We start from the raw sequence: 22749 nt of genomic DNA on the forward strand, positions 1-22749 counted from the left end.
AGCTTTACATTCTTTAACTAGTACCTAACAGGAAAAATTAAAAGCATGTGAAAACAATCCAAATTATTCTGTGAAGTCTAGAATTGGTGAACACTAGTTCCTACTGATTTTTGTCCTTTGTCCACCTACCTCTAGAACCTCATGCCCAATAACCCCGACTGCACCTTATGATGCTGTGACACATCTGAAAGATGATATTTAATCTCACATACTACATCTTATGTGAGGCTGCAAGTATATGGATTAGTCAAATGGGACTGTCTAACAGTCGAGCTCTGCCTCCTCTTCCTTCAACTGGAGCATGAGTTTGTGTCTCTCTCCTGCCCAAACCCCGATTTTGCACAGAACTGGTAGCAAAGCAATTCTCTTTGAGACTACAGAGAGGACTGACAGACACTGCGAATATAAAAACTCATTTCCACAGAATATGAGACAAAAAGTTAGTTGAGATATCCCCATTTTCTTAATGTTAGGCAGAGATCAAACTGACCTGGGACATGTTAACTTGATAAGCTGGAAATTCTGCCAGTGTCATAAGCAATCTAAACAGCAGCCAAAACCATTGCGTTTCTTTGCTGGGAAAGCAGTTAATCTGTCTGTTTTTAGGGGGTGCTGACTGGTCTTAATTCACTGATCCCAATGAATTTCCTAACTCCTGTTCCTTTTTTCCACTGTTAAATTAAACTGAGCAGAGTGAGAAAATGCACTGACATATTATTGAAGTCTCTTCTGCAAAATTCTAAAAGAGGAGAAAGGAGAGTGGCAACGATGGGACAGCAAAAAAAGAAGAAAACAATTTACAGCATTCAAGTGTCTTGAAATGTGGTGTAGATGATGAAAAAATAGTGTCTTTTTCTATTTGTTTCTAATCACAAGAATATTGATCAACAAGATATCAGCTTAAAAATTCAGCACATTAAGAAATTGTATTTACTGTTGCAAATGAATTATGGGAACTAAGCAACTTCAAATTCTAATGATTTATGTTAGACAGTACCACAGTATACATTTAAAAACTACTGGCAAATCATTTATGATATAATAACTTATTTTAATTCCCAAGGAGTGTTCTGAGCATAAATCAGTACACACATACTTCTTGGACTTAAAGAAAAGTTACACTTTATTACATATAAATACGAAGAAAATTCCTATCAAAATAACACGTAACTGAAGTTTTCAAGATATTTTAAGATCAATATAACACATGCAGAAAATATAAAAAAAAAATCAAAATGTGTAACTTTTGAAAATAAACCTCTAACTAAACAAAAAGGAAACTGCTACAGAACCTACCACTTCTTCTATAGCAACTGGCAATCATCAGCTGCCACTTCACTTGTGTTGGCCTGAATAAAAAAAAAAAAAAAGAATTATGCAGCTGCCACACAATGAATACACAACAGTATTCTGCATGGCACTGGGGAAAACCTGCTATTAAATAGGAAGGGTTTAGCTTGGTCAGCTCGCACACACTGGACTCTGCCTCGCAGGCCTGTAGCCCCGTGTTACAGTCGTGCTCCCCGTCATGACTCTATGCACCTGACACAGCTCGTTGACCTGACACATGATCCACTGATCTTGACCCAAGCAGAGAATCCTGAGGCAGGGGAAGGGAACAAAATACTGAGGAAATCTCCCCAGGGTGGGTCCCACTCCCAAGCGCTTCCTCCTGCCTTGTGCCTGGATGCTCCCTCTAGCACGCAAGGGTGATATGGAAGGTCAGAGAAAATACTGAGGCGGCTGCACATGTACTACAAAACTGTCGGATTCTTTCCTTATTCCTGTGAAGATAACATGAGAATGTAGGAAATTTTCATGTCAATGGCTTAAGGATGTTCTAGAAGCCAAGCACTTTTCGCTGGTGGTTTGTAGTTTGACGGTGGCATGTCCAAAAGGCACTGCACATGAGCACTTGCTAACAGGTTTTAGATTTTGGCACAGGCTATTTTCATCTCTCCATACCCTGTTTGCTTGCACAGTAGCTGCTGCCAAACAAACTCAGGCAAGAGAGCGGCTTCGTGTTGTTTGGTTGCAGCTGAACGTGTCCCTTGTTAAAGGTAGCCAAGCAAATGTGAACACCACTCTTCATTAAAGCTTATTAGGTGGTTCAGTATAGAAATCCAACAGAGAAGGAAGTGGCAGCAGTCAGCATTAGATTCACCACTTAATAATGTTTGATTCATGTGTACTGCTAAAAGGGAGAATAATGAAAAACTTCCTCAATTCTTTGTCTGACATATTATCTTTAAATACAAACTAAAATATGGTTGTTGTAATTAAACCCCTGAATACACTAGACAATATTACACTGGTAAAAATGGTGATCAAGAGTAAAATAAAGTCAATCCTTTAAAATATAACTTTATTTACAGTCAGTAATACTATTGAGAAGTTTATATTTAACAATTTGCAAATCTAGACTAATTTTTAATATAAAGTATTATCTATGTTCTGTTATTTACCATTGATAATTTAATCCCCAAAATAATAAATTCTCTCTACTACAGACTGGAATTATAGATAATTTTTATAGATAATATTTCATACATTAGCAATTAAAAATACTTAGCAATCTACATGCTTCCTGTTTCACATGGGGACCAGCTGCAAGATAAGCCTGAAATATTTAGACTGTTGCCAAAACAAATTTATGAAATAATTATTTTTAGTTTCAACTTTTTTTTCCCCCCTCCCAAAGTTTCTGAAAAGGCTGTGAGTGCCAGCACGCGCTATCCAATTGCATGAGTACAACAGAGATTAGAGTGGACACTGTTGTGCTGAACATGAATGAATATTATCCAACCTTTAAGTAAAGGAAGTGCTAAAGAAGGGAGAGGGCTGAGCATAAATAATACATGAAAAAATTGCTAGGGGCGTCTTGACAGTAAATAACTACCTGGTGAAAAGCAGCTGAAGGCCTACAGTCAAGGTACTATTTATATATATATATATTTTTCTTTTTAGGGTTTGTTGTATCTGAAACTATAAATTATTTGAATATCTGTAATACCTATTATTAAGTTAACAGGAGGTCCTTTCCACTGTACAGACTTTGAAGACCAACTGAACAGAACTGACAGCCAACGATCAATCTGCTCACATCAGTTCCACCCTAGGGAGACGACTCCGAAGGCATTCTCCTGAGGGAGCACGGACCCCAGGCACCCAGCAGGGAGCAAGGACCCGCACCTCAGGAACTGCAGAGCCAGCTGTTGCCAAACTGTCTTTCCCCAGGGGCCTGGGACTCACAGATGCTGGTATCAGGAACACGACCTTCACACAGCTTGTTGAGTCCAATATCTTATTTTAGGGCAATGCACTTTGGTTATTGGTGTGCTAGAAGGCTGGTGCCCTGTTATGGCTTTTGTATACTTTTTTCTTTTGTTGACCTCTAGGAGTTTGTGCTATTATCACTGTTGTCACTCAAAAAAAAAAAAAAAAATTATAGCCAGGCTCTGAACTTCTTGTGTACCATGAGGAGTCTAAAATGCATGTAATACATGCAACCCAGGCAATAACAGGCACAAGCTCAGTTAACTCTATGTTTAAACATAATGTTGATACTTTCCTGATTTTTGAATCTGTGAACTTGCCTCCAGTATTTCTCCTTTTAATCTACATCTCTGTTTCTTTATAATTATGCCACTTTGAATGCAATCTTTGTTTTTCAATTTACTCTTAACTTTCAACTCTTATATAAAATTAGGATTTTCTCTTCAATAATATTCAACATATATTCTACCTCAAGCCCCATAAAAAACAGAGTTGTTTCTTACTGAAGTTCTAACTACTTATTTGCAGTATAGTCAGAACAAATTGTCAAGTTTACCTTATTATATTCCAAATATATAGATCAATTTAATTTATCAATATATGCTCACTGTCCAATGGAAATTAAATACTGCATATTTTTGACTTAATTCTACATATAGTCTGCAATGTCTTTTTTAAAAACAAACAAACAAACAAAAACCCAGGAGTGACTATGTGAAAGGAGAAAATACAGCAGGAACTGTCAGAAGATGTTTTTATCTAAACCAGTTATCACCAAATGAGAAAATAACAGAAATGAACTATTTTACACAAGACCACAGAGGAGGTGATCTTGGTGGCTTATGAAAGTGTTTTCCCATTTTATAGCTGTGTTTAATTGAAAAGGATAAATAGAAGAAGTTCTAACATCTAATATTGTTGTGGGTCCAAAAGGAAGAAAGAAATTGCCCACTAAGAACAAAAATGCCCTCTAAACAAACAGAAAGTTGAGAAAATTAAATAATATTTCAAAATATATTTATTCTAACATTTGATTATAGTATGAATGTTTTCCAAATGATTCATCTCTGGCTGTAATTACAGATACCTAATCACACAATATTAGATTTTGCATAAAATAATAATTACTTACAGGATAAGTGCAGCTCTTTCAAAGTACTCAATGGCTTTTTCACAAAACTGTGTGTCAATGTAGTATGCTCCAAGCCATTCAATGACCTCAATGTTTGAAGGGAAATGCCGATATGACTGACGAAATAAGAATGGGGAAAGAAACACAATTTTAGTGATAAACAACAGCCGCATGTGACTTCTGGAATATTTTACTCATCTAAGTGTTTAACTTTCCAGATGCCAAAATATGTAATATATGAATCAAAGAAGTGTGTTATACTTAATAATTCAAAAAAGCTAAATTTTCTAACTACAGAATGCGTTTTAGAAGAGTTAGAGAGTTAGAGTTTAGAAGAGTGAGATGAGTCTGTCACGTTTTCCATCCATCCTTATTTGAAATATTAAGTATTGTTTCAAGCAGGAAAACTTACTTAGATGTGTACATATGTATATAAGTTGCCTGAAATGTTAAACAGTGGAATAACTTCTGCAGGTGTAAGACAAAATAAGTAGTAACTTCTTCAGGCTTCTTGTACCTGCATGAATCCACCTGAAGCTTTTGATTTCCATTCACAAAAACACATTCTATAACTGTGAATTTATATTGAATCATACAGTCCTTTTCACCAAAAATCAAATTTGGTCTTTGCAGGAATGTTCAAGACTTCAAACACGTATCTTCTGTTTGTTTATAATTGTTCCTGATTTTTTCTAATGGCTCTGCTTTTAATCATGTACCACCTCACACTGAATACACAAGGCAATTTAGAAACTCCTGGAGAATCCAAGAGACAGGTAAGACCCGAAAGCTAAAGAAGGCCTGTGACCTCCTGGAACGGCAGCAAGGAGCTAGGTCTGATATCCTTGGGTGATTGAAACAAGCCCAGCTGCGCTGCCAGAGCTTGCTTAATCCTACCCACAGTTTGGAAGAACAAAACAAAACAAGCAACCAACCAACCCCCCAAAAACAAACAAACAAAAACAAAAACAAAACAAAAAAAACACCCCACTTGTTTGATTCTCATTCAGGACCTAAAAATGGGCCTGAACGTAAGCATATGAAAAAACTATACTAATTTCCATTGGCTATGAACTAACACTTCCCTTTCCGAATCCATCTGAATCAAATCAATAATTTTTAAGGTCGATCTGTGTGGCACTTGCTTTAACTACTACTAAAATAAAGCCAAACCTAGGGAAGAACACAGTATGCTTAACAACAAACACCACGCCCCCCCCGCCAAACTCACATATTTTGCCCATTCCAGAGACAAATTCTTTGAGTCTTTAACACAAAAGAAAGGCATTTAATTAGCTGGAATAATCCAAAGTATTTAGGTGTTGAGTAGGAGGATAGCAAATTAATAGCACATGTGTGAAGAAGGCAGAAATCTCTGCTTTGCCAGTTCAAGAGATCCCTAGGGTCTCCCAGCTGCCACAGGAAGATGAAAGAACCCAGATTCCCTCCCTTTTCTCTGTCCAAAATAAAAGAAATAAAAATAAAAAAAATCCCCCAAATCAGGTCATTGCACAGACCTGATTCAAGCAAACGGCTGGCTCATTTAATAGAGGCTCCAGCGGAGATACATAGCAGCAGAGAAGACCTGGTGAGAGGTTTTTAAACCAACTCCACAGCATATAACTGTAATATTAATATATACCCACATACACATATAGCCACTATACACTCCTATGTGCCTTCCAAATAATGCAGTCTATTTATACACTTTTAAAATCACACTTATTACATCCATTTTTGACTGTCTGGTTCAGAGTAAATTGTAAATAAAAGCAAAAGCAAACAAACAAAAAACCCACAAGTTTTAGGGGTCAATGTAAACTAAAAAAAAAAAGTCCCCAAATCTCATTCTTGTTCCTTTTCAATGACATTTTAGATCACTGAAAGGAATCAGCCATTAATCTGATGCATGAGACAATAACAACATAGAAAATGCATTGGAAAAGTAATAAAGAGTAAGTACCTCATAGTAGTAATGAAAAGCTTGGGATTTATCACCTTCATTATCATATAATTTCCCTAATTTTGAAAGTACACGTGGGTCAGTTGGCACTACGCTGATCAACTGCATGAGCCAATCTATGGCTTGATTTGGATCGTCCATCACTTCATATCTGAGGTTTCTTCAGTTAAGGACAATTCTAGTGCTGGTGATACTTGGTTTACTATGAATTCCCATCACTTTATGTCGTGCAAGACCATATGCCAGTCACTCCAGCGTGGGAATTCATTTGGAATTTACACACACTGCCTTCATAACTTCTTACCTATCAGAAATAGCTCTGGTTGAACTGAAGAAAGGGAAACAATTCAGAGGTTTTGGCAGCTCTTTCACCTTAAAAACACTGTAGGCTTAGTTCTCTTCTGCTAATTTTACTCCGACTCCCTCACTTATAACAACGAGGTGTGAGAATTAGGTATTTATTTCTAGCCTTCACCACTGGTACAGGAACAATCAGGACGCAGAGGATGGAAGGCTTTCCAGTCTATTCTGAAAGAACTATTTTTTTACACAAAGCAATCAGAGAAGAGTTTTCAGAATCAAACTTCACTTCCATCTCCAAGATATTTTTTTCTTAAGGCTTTTACTCACTGGGTTCATATCTATCACATTATTTTCATAATATCAGCAGCATTTTAAATATTACAGTCAACACCTGGATTCTGGGTACAACTGTTTAAATATTATGTGGGACAATGATTAATGCAAGAACAGTCTTAATGTATTACTTACTGTGTCTTTTTTAAGCATCAGAGAAACACATATAATAGACACAAATGTGCATTTCTTAATCTTTGTGTCATGAGTAGAATATATGTAAAAGTGAATGAGATGAATTTACTAAAGTCACCATCACAAGTCAGTCAAGGATACATGTTTGCTATTTGGTGAAGAACTTGGGCATTATTTCGAAGAATTGCATGAAGTTTCAGGAAACAATCCAAAGCTTCATCTATTCTGTTTAACTTCTTGTATGATAAACCTAAGGAAATAAAGATTACAACATTAATACAACAAGAAAAAGATGACTGCAGCACAATAACTGCCAACATAACCAAGAAAATTTAAGTAATAGAGTATTCAGGAAGTTATCAAGTTGTATTTTTGTCTGAATATTTACATTATATACAACAAGCAATTCCTGGGTGGAGGGGGGAGGGAGGGGGAGAGAGAGGGAGGGAGGGGGAGAGAGAGGGAGGGAGGGGGAGAGAGAGGGAGGGAGGGGGAGAGAGAGGGAGGGAGGGGGAGAGAGAGGGAGGGAGGGGGAGAGAGAGGGAGGGAGGGGGAGAGAGAGGGAGGGAGGGGGAGAGAGAGGGAGGGAGGGGGAGAGAGAGGGAGGGAGGGGGAGAGAGAGGGAGGGAGGGGGACAGAGAGGGAGGGAGGGGGAGAGAGAGAAATATTTTTGTTTTTGTTCTGTAGTAGTTTTTAGAAAATCAATTACATTGTTCTTTCTGAAAAAAATCAACATAAGCAAAAGAAAAATATACCCACACATTTCAAATACAGAGAATCATGATTAAATTCACAAAAATTTGCTGGGAGATTGAGTTCCAGTGTAACTGCCTTGACATTTATGGAATCTCTACTCAAGAGCCCTCCTCACAGCCCTTCCCTTACAATCATTTGCGCAGAGCACGACACATCAAACTGAAACAAGCAATGAACTGAACCTAATGAAAGACCAAGGTCATGCATCAGCTCATTTTTTCAGCAAGAAGAATGGATGTCCATCAGGAGTGGAAAGACTCTGACTGATTAATACAAAATATAATGTGTATTTTGAGTAGATAGTAATACTTGTAGCAACTTTATCTTCAAAATGATTTACCAACATCAACTAATAATGGCAGATGATTAACAGTGGTATAGTGTTTTTATGGAAGAGGCAGGAAGCACAGATAGGACTTTGTTACAACATAAGGACAAGACTTTGTTATAACATCAACTACCAAATAAACTAATAATTGTTAGTTTATCAAATTCTCTGAAACACTAGCATTACATTTATGCAAAACTTAAATCTCAAAAACACCTTTTTCTTACCAAGGTTGTAAAGTGCTTCAGTGCATGAGGAATCATTCCTGAGAGCTTCTTTATAGAACTCAGCTGCTTTCTCATAGTCTCCATTTGCAAAAACAGTATTTCCTTTATTAGTCAGCGCTGCTGGATTGTATCTATCAGAATTTACCGCTAAATCTGCATAGTCAGTTGCTTGTGCCAATTCATTCTCCTACATGAACAAAACAGCCATTGTACCAGTAATTTGTCAGTTGATTTTCTTGACATTAACTGTGGCTTCTGATAGTTACTACAGTAGAATTTCAAAAGACTAAAAATGAAAAAAAAAATTATTCAGCCCTCAAGTATTGCTGATATGTTTGCCCAAAGTTTACCAGCTCTTTCAAGCTGCACAGGACACTTGATATCTGTTTTGCTATAATAAACCCAAATAACCCCCACACTTCACATTCACACACCCCTTTCCAACCTGCAAACTTTTTATGTTCCTGAGGCTCAGTCAGGGTCTTCAGGATTTGAGGTTTAAGTGTCATTGCTGAGCTTCACACTGCTGCGCCAGTCTCCCTCTAGGTTTCTTCTGCAGCCTGGCCCTCACTGTCTCTCTGCTTCCAGCAGTAGTGAACGAGAGACAGGCCCCAAAATTCAGCTACAGCCAGGAAAGGCCATCCCCGCACTGCTCCTCTAACAGCTGCAGCTGCAGTTTTTTTTTAATACAGATTATTTGACAAACACAAAAATTCCTACATAGACACAAAGACTGCAACATGAGCTTTAGTTCTTAACTCACTGCATTACAGCAAACACTTACCAAATAATAAAGGAATGAAAGGTTTGTGGCAGCTGCACTCTTTACTCTGCTATCCTTTTTTTCAAATGTTTTTAAAGTCTCCACAGCCTAGAAGCAATTCACAAGGAATTTACTTTCACTGTATCAAACCTGTACCAAAATTCTTTCAGAAAACATACACATTGATAAACTGCACAGAAATAAACTGCTTAAATTAATAGGTTCCCTCATATAATCATGCACACGATCATTACTAGGGCTGTGTTCGTATCTGCATGCCCACACATATACATACTGACCCACAAAAATACAAATATTAAATTGCCAATTCTATTGAAAAGTTAATATTCGGATTAGATGTAACTATATATCTGACAGTTCTATCAAGTTTATATGATTTGCTTTTACTTTTGTCCACTAATTAAAACACTCGCATTTGTATTTTCCAGTTCTCTTGCATTAAATACTTTCATTAAAAAGATAAAAATACATATTATATAACAACATCTAAGACCGTACAGGACTGGCTTTCAATCTGCAGTTGTTTTTGTCTAATGTGAAGAAGAAAACACATTCTAGGATTATAAAGTACTCCCAACTACCAAAGAGACTTAAATATAAAGGGCAGATTTTTTTTCTGCTTTAAGTACAAACTCAATAAGAAAATCTGGCTTCTTTATACTAAATAATTGTATTAACTCCATGAAGTATTAGCATGTAACAGCGGGCCCAGTTCTTTCCTCTGTTACAACAGAGATGTAGCAGCCACAGTTTAGGCATCGTCATTAGCAATTCAAAATTCTTTTCTTCCTTTACATGAAAGCTGCAGTTGGCTGTTTACCATCAAAGAAAATGCCTGATACTCTATAGGGAATGCCAAAACAGACAAAAGGAAAGCATGTTTTCATTAGCTGTCACGCATACTGTTTTTATAGCTACTTTACACAAAACACATAACTGCCCTAGTGATGTGTAAAATGACACATGAAGCAGTACATAAAGCTAGATGTAGCTCACCAATTAAATCATATTGTACCCTAGAAATACAAACTACTAAAGGTCAGAATATTTTCTTAATAATAGAAAATTCACTAAAGAAATATGGTATTTTAAATCATGAACAGGATTTCAAAAGTTTGAATCTAGAGTTTGTAGTCTCTGAAACGTGAAGTTTTAGCTGTGGCAATTTTATTTTTTATGACTTTCAGCAAAAAAGAAATGGTCCTAAATATTTGCAGATACTTTAGAATATCTGAGGTACCCTACTGTTACCAAAACTTGCTTCTTTGAGCAAAAGCTGTATATTTGTTACAATGGATTTCTCCTTCTCTGAACTTAGCTATATAGTTCAAAGTTACTTTCCAGTAAAACATTTTCTATTGCAGTTATTTGCCTTGGCTTTGCTGCTGAATAACACCTTTGATTAGAATGATTAGATAGGATTATTTTTTCCAATTATTATTATTAAAGAAAAAGTACATACGATCCCGAGCTCTGTTCACTTACTAATAAATATGCTGCAGATCTCTCAAGCCATTTCAGCTATATTGGGTCTTGGAATGAAAATCCACAGCAATGCTCCTTTTGCTCTTGCAGAGTAGAAATGCTGTTTCTGCACCACCATTTTATATATTTCTAAATAATTTCTCATTTTTAATCCTCAAAATAATGATTACTTGGACTGAACGACCTAAACACAGGCTGTCCAAATTATTCTTTAATGTCTGATTCTGTGTGCCTTAAGTTAAGCTTCAAAAGTAGCAAGCCTGACCTAAGAAAGATCTGCCAGAAACATGAAGCAACTGTATGGCTTAATGGTACGTATGGTAATTATAACTGGTTTTCTTCCACACTAAGAATATATCCAAACTATCTAAAAGAAATGCAATAAATAAAATACTACCTAGAAACACTTAGGGAATTTCAAACTGATTTCATCTTAATTTAGGTTGTGATTGTTTTAAAATAACATGCATTATGAGCACAAAGTTAAACTCATCACAGTGGCATCATAAAAATCTATTTTTTTAAAACATACTAAAACTTCCAGCATTTAAATTGAATATTTCATAAAATTTTCCTTCTTGTTCTTCAGCCAAAGGTGTGTTGAACAGGTGGTGAGTTAGCAAGTATATGACCAACAGACAGGATGAATTTAAGTGGCAGCTGCAGTTTTACTAGAACAAAACAGATTCAGTGCAATCATCATTCTGCAGTCCAATCTACTATCCCAGCATTTAAATAGTTCCAGTGCAGGTTAAAGGTCTCCTGCCCCATAATCAAAACAAAATGAGCTGCTGCTGCACTTATTCCTAAATTCCAACTCCTTTTCCTCTCTTGCATGGGAGTGCTCCAAAGGAGCATCGGAATTGACATATGTATTTAACTTATGCTGGATAACAACTGGAAATTGCAAAGAAAAAGAAAATTGCCATCTAAATAGTAAACTCTTGAGATCCTACTACTGTTTACATACCTGTCTCACACTGCAAAAATGACCAAAAGAAGTACTAGACTTGGCAAAATTTTCCAGACTTTCAAACTCCTTCCTAATCTTAGCAAGCAAGTCAAACTTGCATCATGACAAAGGACAACTTTCTCACTGTGAAGGGGAAGAGGGCAGGGTAGACAGGAAGAGCAAGAGCAGTTCGGGAAGACAGAAGACCTTAAATACGAAAACAGAAGACAAGCTTAAATCAAGCAGAAGGCCCTGCCTACACCCCTCCAAGCTGTGGGATGGAAGAAGGTGACGGAGGAGTTCACCTTTCAGCTGCAGTTTTGCTGTACATGATCTCTCACACTTCTTACCACTCATGCAAACCTAAAAGCTGTTACATTCCTTCTAATTTATTCACCACCTATCGGTGAATGCATTGGAAAGCACTTGTCAGAGGAGACTGAGCAAATCCCGTCAAATATTGGAGTTGCTTTTCATTCAGAGGAAGCAGTTTTCCAGCTTCCCACATTTCAAACCAAGCCTTTTTTCACAGCCAAAGAGAAGATCCCATGAGGGGAGCTGATCATGAAATTCCTAGGCAGAAGTTAGTTCATACTGGGACTGGATAGCGAGTTGCAGTTGCTCACCTACATAAACGCACACACGTAGTCTCTACGTATCTACACAACCAAAACTTAATTCACGTGCATATTTACAAACATAACAAAAATGTTTAAATAAGTAGCCTAAGTAGGATGAAAACACTACACTAATCTTTGAAGTGATGTTATATGGATTAAATTTCTTATAATGTACAACTAAAATAACAACTTTTTCCACATCTTACCCATGATAAATCATATTGGCCATCAAGAGAGGAAAAGGATGCACCTCTGTGCCACTATTTCACATTTTTTTCCATCTTCTACTTACTGAACTGATGCTGAAATCCAAGACAGAGGTATTTGCACTTTTAAACTCTTTCTTCTTACAAATAATTTTACTGTGTTAACATTTTCAATCCTACCTTATTCTGGCTTGTTAAAATACTTCTGCTTTTTATCAGTTACTTAAAACTTAAAACAAAAGGGACTCAGTAGATCTAACATCTGAACTTCTGCCAAATAATGAATTTTGAGCACCAAGCTATACTACTACTTGGAAGCATTGATGCTGTTTCTTTTCAGTGCCCTTCCTCATTTGCTAATATATATTCAGGTTCAAAAGCTGTATCTTTTCATTAACGGTGTTTCCTCCTACCTCTCTTCATTCATCTCTCTGGGAGCAAGGGTTTTTCTGGGGGGAAGGAAAGATGCTGAGCTTTGCAAGACACAGTGCAAATTTACCTAATTTAATTCCATTTTGCATTTCAGTGGAAAAATAGAAAGGATAACTAAAGTTCAAAGTTAGATTGTAGCACTTGACGGTATGTTGTAATACACAGGGAACACAGAGAGGCATAAGATGAAGAATAGCAATATTTATGAAATTCATCTGCATATATTTTGTTAACATATCTGAAAGAAAATACACAACTGGTTGATTAGCTATTCTACCTTCCAGGCCCCACTGACTGCACTGACTGCCTAGATGCCCATTAACTGTAATGCACACTTGGACAACTAGTACAGATTAACACATCCAGACGCGGTTATCTGGAACTGAATTGAACTGCACTTGCTACAACTTCTGTGGCACAAAAAAAAAAAAAAAAAAAAGAATGATTCAAGTAAAAGTCACTTCACTTCAGATAACCAACATCAATACAATATACAAATTACACTTGCATAAAATACTCTTATCTTTGATGAAAAATAGGCCGCTACTATGTAAGATGTGTTTGTTACACAATATCAATAAAACACAATATTAATAAAAACAGTAATGTGAAAAGATACTAGACCTGGTTAAAATCCTTTTGCTTCAAATACGTAGTAGCTTTATTAATTTCCAGGTCATTGGCTAACTCTACATACTGAGAAGCTTTTACTGCTTCAACGCACCTGCAATAGAAAGAAATACACAAAGATAAACAAAATATATCTGTGTAAATGCCACATTGTTAAACATTTTGCTGCCAAATAGTTGTCTAAAATGAATTATTCTTAGCTACTCCTTTGGAAAGTATAAAAACATTTCTGCTAGTTAAATGTCTTTTTAAAAGAATATATTCCTATAACCTACCCAAATAATGTTGTCTCAGTTCTTGTTTGTCAGTCAGCTGCTTAAATCGCACATAATTTTCCATCAGTGAGCAACCTTTTTAATATTGGTATCAGTATAGACCCGAAAAAATGCTGGATGAAAAATTTTGTGCTTAGCTTTAGAATCTTGGTTTTCTTCTGTTTTTTTTTTGTTTGTTTGTTTTTGTTTTTTTTTTCTCTCCACTATTTTTTCCTTACATTTCTGTAAGATTTAATATAGCAAAATGGCACAGAGCTCAGGACACATTGCTTGACCTCTGGATAATAACATGTGCTTTGAAAATAATAACAGATATGATATATGAATTAGTGATATCATACAGAAATGTATTTTGTAGTATGTGTTGCAAAATAAAAATGTATATTTTTTAATTTTGCAATAATAAATGAACGGAGGCTTTATACACAACTTTAGCTTCTACTACTGCAAGGTTTTCTGGGGAAACCCATTAAGACCGTTTTCCAAGCCTTTTGCTTTGGACAAGTTCTATTTAGTTCATTCTTCAAACCTGATCTCCTTCTGCATTTGATACTGTTATACTGTTAAACCCATAAACCATCAACAAAGCAAGAGACTGCATGGGCCCAGCCCCTGAGCTACATAAAAAAGTGATAATAATAATAATAAAGCTCTTCCTGCTACTCTGCAGGGGTCTCCAGTTATTCCTGGCTTAGGGACTCCTGTAAAATGAAGGCAGGCCAGAGCACAGCAGACCCTGCAGATGTTGATTTACAGACATCACATTTCAGGGTTTGACGTGGTGTATTTTAGACTGCCTCATCACTTGAGGAAATGAAATCCCCTTTATTTTCTCCTAATAGTTGTTTAACTTGCTAAGAACAATTTAACAAATTGACTGCTTTTATAACAGCCTTGGCATGTGCATCAGCTCTCCATGGGGCACAGTCTTGATGTCGGCAGAAGTTATATTAATAAATAAATCTGTTACTGATAACACATTTTAAACAGAAAACACAAAGAGATTTATCCCTCTAAAGAATTATCCCTCTATTCGTTGTAGAATATGGCAAAACTGAACCAAGATGATATCATATTTTCAGAACTCTCAGTAACAAGTTAAGAAATTCAAAGATTTACAACTTCTTTGCAGGACTTGAATACTTCATTGAGGAATAGTGGAAAGTAAATCGGGCCTGATATACACAAAGCAATCCTACCCTTCTCATCAAAAGCTGTTTAATTATCCAAGAAGTTATGAAAGCATGGCTTTTACTTTGTGGCAGTTACTTTTTGGATAGCACCAAGGAGTACATAGGACAAGATAAATGAAATAAATGAACCTTTTTTGTTTTTCTTGAACAAAAATAAATTTGACTTGCTCAGGTGGACAAGTTATAAAGTAGCAAGCTAATTTTCACAGAACATACTGTTTTGGTTCTGACAAGTAATTATGGCAAAAGTAGGGAAATGATAGGATTATAGCTAATATTAAATCACTAAGCACCACCTTGTGGGCTCTGGAAGATTAAACATGTCTTCAGTGTGATAGATGATTTCAGTGTAAGCGTCTCTATCAATATTGTAATCATAGACCATGTAAATCTTGAAAACATATCTATTCAGTTAAAAAAAAATAAGGGAAAGCTCTCTTTCTCCATTAGATTTTACTTCTGTACTACATTTTTTCATATATTGAAACAATTGATTACTGAACATATTTTGTTAGACATGATAGCAGAAAAGTAAAAACCAAATAAAAACGTAGAAGCTAAGGATACATAAGCTGTAAACTCAAAACTAAACTAGAAAGAAAAATCAAAACATCAAGCTGCATCATCAGCCCTGTATAGTCTTGTATAAATAGAAGAAAGAAATAAAAATAAGAAACAGGAGATACATAAAGTTTACAAATGAAACTCAAAAATTTTTCTAATAATATGTCCATACCTGTTGCTTTATATAATGACTCTTCAGAGCTATGTGAATTTCCTGAGACACCTAAGACTTCTTATACCCCTTTATAACTTAAAATGAAGAGCGGAGATCTTTGTGTTATGTACAGAGTCTGTCTGTTGATACTTTGAAAAGTTCTTGAATAAACACTTTAAGAAGCTCTCCTTGTGCCCAAACAGATGATTAACTGTTATGTTTCAGTGAGGCAATGGAATTCATTTCAAACACAGAATATATTCTATTTGTTTTGATCTTCCACAGGGCACTCTACAGAGGCAAAGTTAAAACAGCTGGGATGTTCTGCTTGTGTTATTCAAACAAACTGGGTTTTCAAGGCTGCTTGTGTTTGTGAACGTGGTCTCAAAACCAGCAGAGATTGACATACATTTCAGACAAAAAAAAAGCCCTATCTGACTCTTACCAGTCATAGCCCGCAGCAAAGGATGTTTCAATTACAGGTGCAATGAGCTTAGCAGCTGTCATGATGTATTCCTCAGCCATGGATTTCCTTAAAACACAGCAACAGAAAAATGTCACCCTTTCAAAAACGTGTGAAAAATTAACCAATCTTTTTCTTGCATCCTCCTGCACCCACAGAGCAATCTGAGCATTCAGTTTAACCAGTGCCTTGCTACTGCCCCTGTATCTTGATAATGCTCTCAGTAAGGTTGTTTCTCTTGTTTTCTTTTCACTGCACGGTGTGGTTGTATTAAATAAAGCTGCAAGTGTTAAGCAGTATAACCCATAGCACATAGAACATCTGCTATTTATCATTCTGATAAAATCTCTGTTTTATGGTTGCTTGCAACTGCAGGATACTAAACCCAGTGATCCAAGTGGTTCTTCCAGGTGTGCTCTTTCCTAAGAATTACGAGGACACTTTTATAACAAGAACTGCGAACACAGGAGAAGGTTGGTAATGCTTTCAGGGACTGAAATCCACGGCACCACATTCAACAAAAAGAACAGATTATAACATTACCTCTCACGTTCCATTTGTCTTAATCTGTCATTTTTTATGGCTTCAATCAGGAGATTTGTATGTGGATCATCCTGGAGGGGAACAAAACAATTGCAATTATGCCAGTATACATTAAAAAAAAATTCTATAAACAACATGACTGTAGACACTAATTGATGCAAATTACATGTGCATGACGGTGGTCATTCACTTCTATATTTCAAAAACCTTCTATTTAAGTTCTAATTCTAATTAGAAAGCCTAAAGTTTCATATTACAGTTACTTTCATCCAGTTTTTCTGTTCATGCCTGTGATCATATCTGACATTAGAGTTGTTAACTGGTAGTTAATGTGTAGTTAACATCAGTGTATCAGATTGCCAATTAAGATCAGGAAATCTATGAATCAGCTGTGAGAGCACTTGTGTACTTAAAAATAAAAGTATGCTTACACACTTGCTGAGCTGCAGTTGTATTCAGCAGAGGAAGACTTTTGCTACCTTGCAATTACAGTAGCTCATACAATCACCTTGTTGTGGTTTATCCCACCTACTGTGTCTAAAAGAACTAACACAGATATGCTAGGTACCCACCTGCTCTTCATTTGTGGGGCATAGATCAAAAATTCACATAAAATAAAGACCAGAAGAAAATTAAATAATTTCTTGTCTGAGCTTTTCATAACAGAACATAGAACTCGGAATCCTGGAATAACTATAGCACATCTTTGGAAAGAATATCCACCACCATCTAAAGCTTTTCTTCCATTGAATAATCTTACAGAGCCTTTGATGAAGTCCTCAAGTGTTTTATGATCTTTACTGTTACATAAATTACACTACAGTGACTGATTAACTGTATCTAGCTTCTTGGAAGAGCCTTTTATTCCACCACATCTGCTGTGCACTGAGTCCTAGGGAGATTTAAATATCCTTTTGATTTATTGCTGAATAGATTGATCTCTGTGATCTTTCACAGCTTGATACATTTCCAAGCATTTAATTACTATGATTGTTGTCTGCATTCCCTTTCTTTCCCTTGAAATGTGGCCATTGGAACTGGACAGAATAACCCAGTAGTATTAACAGAAGTACCAGATCTAAAACCTCTTCATTCCCAACCAATTTTCTTGCCTTTATTAATTCAACTATCACATCAACTTTCCTGGTGTTAGCATCACAGCTGAAGTTCTTGTTCAACTAAATATCCGCTATTCCTGCAAGATTTTCAGAAACATTTTTCAAAACCGAAAGTCACATATCTGGGCTGATAATTTGCTTTTTTTGTTTCTAAATGTATGGTATAATGCTTGACATATTGAAATATATGCTATTCCTCTGTGGCCAGCTTATATTACAAACCAGATCCCTCTATGGGAGAAATGATTTTAAAAACCCCTCTTAACCACTTAATTTGTATTCTGCTCCTGAAGTAAAGCTTCAGGATTAATATCTAACTCTTAATAATAATAATAATAAAAAAGAAGGGATTTCTGTCCCAAATCAATTTGCTTCCAAAAGGATTTCTTTAACCTTTGCAGTATCAAAATAATTTTCTCATTTCTTATATGAAATAACCAAGGTAAATAAAGAAACGTTATAAAAATCCGCATATTTCTCATATATTTAACTCTTCATGTATATTTATATATGATCTCACATATATTCTCTCCCTACTTCTATATGTATTTATATATGTATATATAAGAATAGATACATATATGCACATATAAACATAATATATGCACATGCTAGGATGGAACACCTAAAAACTTCTATCACTGATCTTTAAGACTGAAAATGGAAGATTTGCATCACCAGAAAAAAAACATATAAAGGACATGCCTTGGTTTTCTACATAAGGGCTTTCTAAGAGGCACTCTAAGCCAACACTTTTCTCAAAGGAAGTTCAGCTTCCAAGTTCCAGTAAGTTAAACTTTTGGAAACTTCACACTTTTTTTCTTTTTTTGCAGTATTTGCTACATTAGTGAAAGTGGGGTCTAGCACTCCTTTGAGATGACTTGCATAATTCACTCATCACTTGGTCCCTTTTCATTTATATAGCATTTATATAAAATAAACATGCAAAGCAATGAATCAGCTAGGTAAGTATATCCAGATAAATTGCAATAAAATCTTGATAAAGACAGCCATGTGATGTGGACTTATGTAAGCAATACTTGACAAAAAAAAAAAAAAGTTAAACATTTTTGGATACTCTTTAATATTACTCGAACTACTTCTCAGAAGTACTGCCACAAAAAGTTTGTGCCGACAAAAACATATTAGGTACATGAACTTTCATATACTGTATAGTCCAAGCATTCGAAGTCTCTTTCTCCTCCTTTATTATATAGTTTATTTTGATCAAACTTACATTTGGTGAAATGTATTTGTCATCATAATCCACTTCCAAGGGAACTGAAATCAGTTTTTGGAAGGCTTTTTTCATCTGCTCACTGTCCCCAACAGCAAAACAACACAGGACCAGGTTGAAGCCAGCCTTCAGGTTTGGTGACATGCTCATTGTGTGTTCAAATGAAGAAATGGCATCAATATATTGACCAGTTTTAATAAATGCAACTCCAATATTTTGCATTATTTTAATCCTAAATAAAGAAATTGGCATTAGATTACATTTTTAACTATCAAAACATACTATAACCAAAATTTGCATCTCAGAACCCCACCTAAAATATGAGCTCACCTCATCTCCTTGTGGACACTAGGAATCTGGTCTAGAGCCATACGGTAGAATTTGATAGCTTTGGAATAGTTCCTTTGCTTTAAATATATATTTCCCATGTTCACCTTCAGTCTACCTATCACAAGAAGTCAATGAGTTACGGTCTTTTGAAGTATAGTTATTTATTTTGAAGTTACAGAGTAGAGAAATTCTTAATATTCTTGTCTCTATTTCAGGGTAATATTGGTCTTTAAAAAAAAAAAAAAAAAAGTACCACACAGAACTGTCTCTTGCCAACTTTCATCCATAAGCAAATAAAGCAGTAATGAAACTTAGAAAAGAACTATCAATATAAGGAATATACCTGGGTTTGGTTAGAAATTTAGGGATGAGGTAGAGATGTTTTATGGTGGTCTGCAGCCAGGGAACTGCAAAGAAGCAGCTGTGAGAAGAGGGCTCTACATGAGTCTCAAAGATGTGCAAATATTAAAAGAAACTTTCAGAAGTGGAAGGATGAGTCAAAAAAAAGATAAATTAATATTGGAGCAGGTAACAATGTAGACTGCATGGCAAAATGCTATATTTGGCTTTATGCTTAGCCTAGGGAAAGAAAAGACTTCACAAGTTGCTTAGCAAGCCAAACCACATTCAGTTATAAGGCAGACATTGTATCTGCCACCCACTCAGACAGACATGGGAGCCGAGATCTCTGCGAGTTAGCACCAGCAAGATGACGTTTTTATTATGAATGCCAGACTATTCCTTTTAATCCATTTTGGAATGCAGCGTACCTCCGTTGTTGAACATCTTATTTTTCACTATAACTTGATACGTATTCAATGCTTCAGCATACATTTCATTAGCAGCATACTGACTGGCCAGGTTGAAAAGAACCTATAGAAAATATAAGATAACCTATTTTCCTGTACCTGTAGTTAAAGAGCAATAATATTGAATCTATAGTTAAATAGTAAAATAAGTTAATTTTAATCTTAAAGCAGATAAAAGGTATACTTTTTAATGGTCTTTTGCTTTTGTATATTGAAACAGAAAACATGCTCCAAATTAACTTATTTTAGCTAATTCTTTTACTTAGATAACTACCATTAAAGTAAGGCTGAATAAGTCCTATGATTGACAAAGAAAATTCAGCACAGTTATTGCATGATATAAATGGATTTTTCCAAATCTAAATTTGTAACTTCAAGAAGTCAGTTCCATTACTTTTTTTTTTTTTTTTTTTAGTAGGGAATAGCTGGCCTGGAACACTTAAGACTCGCCCACTCAGCAATCACTCAGATATGCGACCAGCACACTTCACTCATTGAGATTTCTAAGCACTTACTGTGTAAGTGAGATCTAAGTTGATGCTTTCTGGAGAGGCAATTTGTTCACGCTGTCTCACCAACACTCTTTCCTTTCTTCCAGCCTCTTTTGCTTTTTCCAGAGCCTTAAATAAAATACTGTAGTTTAGCAATGCCTTGGACTTCACTAACCCACGACCACAATAACCCATTCAAAACAAGTACAAAAATAATACAATTACGTCAATTTTCTTAAGATACACAGACTACAAGCGAGGCCTTGAAAGTAGTTCTATAACCCACAGAAAGCGAGTAATTAGAAGAAGCAGGCTTACACTTATCCAGTATACCAAGCTGCAAAATTTGATTTGCTCACTCACACTGTACAAGTATTTTATACACACACATATGTACGTGTGTGTGTGTGTGTCATAATCAGTTATGACCCTAGGAGGAATATCCTATTAATCTTACAATGTGCATAAGTCACAAATAAATAAACAAGGACAGGTGGCACATACAATATGAGCAACTCCAAGATTATGATTTGCCATAATATTCTGCTGGTTGGTATCAAGACCCTTACTGTTAGTAAAGCTATTGGTCTCTAAGTGCAATATGAGCCCTGGGTGACCTACAAGACCAAAAGAGTCAAAGAAGAAATGGCTACTACGTTAGCTGGCCATTTGGCTGCTAACAGGCATGAAATATTTCGTAAGATAGTCCTTATGACAGAAGGCAACTCCAGCTTGCTGTCTTGCTTGCTTGTTTGTTTGAACACAATGCACCAATAACTTCAACATATTCTGCAGAAAAACAGATATTCTGTTGGATTTGTTCGATTAACACAAACAGCCTAGAGAAAACTCAGTAGTATGTAGTCCAATATTTAATAATCGGAAATGCTTCAATAAAAAGTCAGTTTGAATTATCGATCTATGCAAATTGTGCTTCCCATAACAATGTCAGAAGAAAAACGAAATTCAGAAAAATTACCAATTTCAGGTCTCCACAGCTGTTGGCAATGCAGCTTTCTTCAACAAGTTCATTCACTTTTTTTTCTAACTGCCTTATCTTCTCTTCTGGGCTAAAATAAAAGCAATAATAGAAAGGATGATTTATACAGGCAACCTGCAAACAACACATTTTTACACAGGCTGGTCTTAATAAAATAACACGGTAGTGTAATATATCACAACATATGGTAACTGACCAGCTTTCCTATCAAAGAAAACATAATGCAGAGCTACACACACAACAGATCCTGCAAAGATATATTTGCACTTTCGGTTTAAACACTGAGACTTAAGAAAACATAAATTCTCTTACGAGAAAAAAGACAGACGTGCACATTTTACAGACGCAGTTTGTTGAGGAGAAGTAATCACAGAATGAATACATGGAATGTTGAAACTTTCAAGTCAAGCATCCAGTGAAATGAAATAATATTTTAGAAGTAATTAGCAGAACCTTAATTTGCATTTTTAATATCAAAAGATAGCTTGCATATGTGGATTTTAATCAAAACTTGTAATTAATCTATTTTTTTTTTCCTTCAGCTAAATAACCATCCAGTTCAGTGGTATTCCCTTCTCCTCTGGAATTTGAGGAATATAAGCCTTCTGAAAAGTCTGGGTACTTCTCAGACAATTTCCTAACATTTATAGTGGCCTGCAAAATTTTCAGATTTAGTTTTTATGCAGGTGTTAAAGCCAGTGAACAAGGAGAATTGTCAGGCAAATTCTCTAATGCCCCTTCCATAGAATTGCATGAATCGTGTCATTTCTTGCCTGTCAAAACTCTTCCATACTCCTGTTCTATAACACAGCATCTGCAGAGCAACAGCTGCATACAGATGGCTGAGCCATGGTCAGAACCAGAAGCAACTGAAACAAGGTTCTCCTCAAAATCAATGCAACTACTCTGGGTTATCAACTAACCATATGCATAAATATCGGTAGCCTTATTCCCACAAAAATAAGTTTGGCCCCGCAGCGCTTCACAACTGCCTGTGTGCTATGAAACTC

The 22749-nt window shown here is 35.8% G+C and overlaps 1 protein-coding gene across 1 annotated transcript in view; it reads right to left on the minus strand.

Annotated features, from left to right (window-relative positions):
* Positions 1 to 22749, minus strand: part of IFT88 (intraflagellar transport 88) — a 42878-nt gene that overhangs the window by 14159 nt on the left and 5970 nt on the right. Inside the window, exons 8-21 of the mRNA XM_088522235.1 lie at positions 21719 to 21809; positions 20764 to 20868; positions 20210 to 20312; positions 19440 to 19554; positions 19110 to 19341; positions 16755 to 16825; positions 16194 to 16280; positions 13557 to 13656; positions 9238 to 9324; positions 8454 to 8640; positions 7284 to 7392; positions 6372 to 6522; positions 4409 to 4524; positions 1297 to 1349 (exon numbers count right to left, since the gene is read on the minus strand). Coding sequence (XP_088378361.1) covers positions 1297 to 1349; positions 4409 to 4524; positions 6372 to 6522; positions 7284 to 7392; positions 8454 to 8640; positions 9238 to 9324; positions 13557 to 13656; positions 16194 to 16280; positions 16755 to 16825; positions 19110 to 19341; positions 19440 to 19554; positions 20210 to 20312; positions 20764 to 20868; positions 21719 to 21809 — 1607 coding nt within the window. The remainder of the gene's footprint in view (positions 1 to 1296; positions 1350 to 4408; positions 4525 to 6371; positions 6523 to 7283; positions 7393 to 8453; positions 8641 to 9237; positions 9325 to 13556; positions 13657 to 16193; positions 16281 to 16754; positions 16826 to 19109; positions 19342 to 19439; positions 19555 to 20209; positions 20313 to 20763; positions 20869 to 21718; positions 21810 to 22749) is intronic.

The sequence above is a fragment of the Tinamus guttatus genome, unplaced genomic scaffold (assembly GCF_059628265.1).
Source record: "Tinamus guttatus ecotype Peru unplaced genomic scaffold, ASM5962826v1 Tinamus_guttatus_pri_ptg000150l, whole genome shotgun sequence".
Lineage (NCBI taxonomy): Eukaryota > Metazoa > Chordata > Aves > Tinamiformes > Tinamidae > Tinamus > Tinamus guttatus.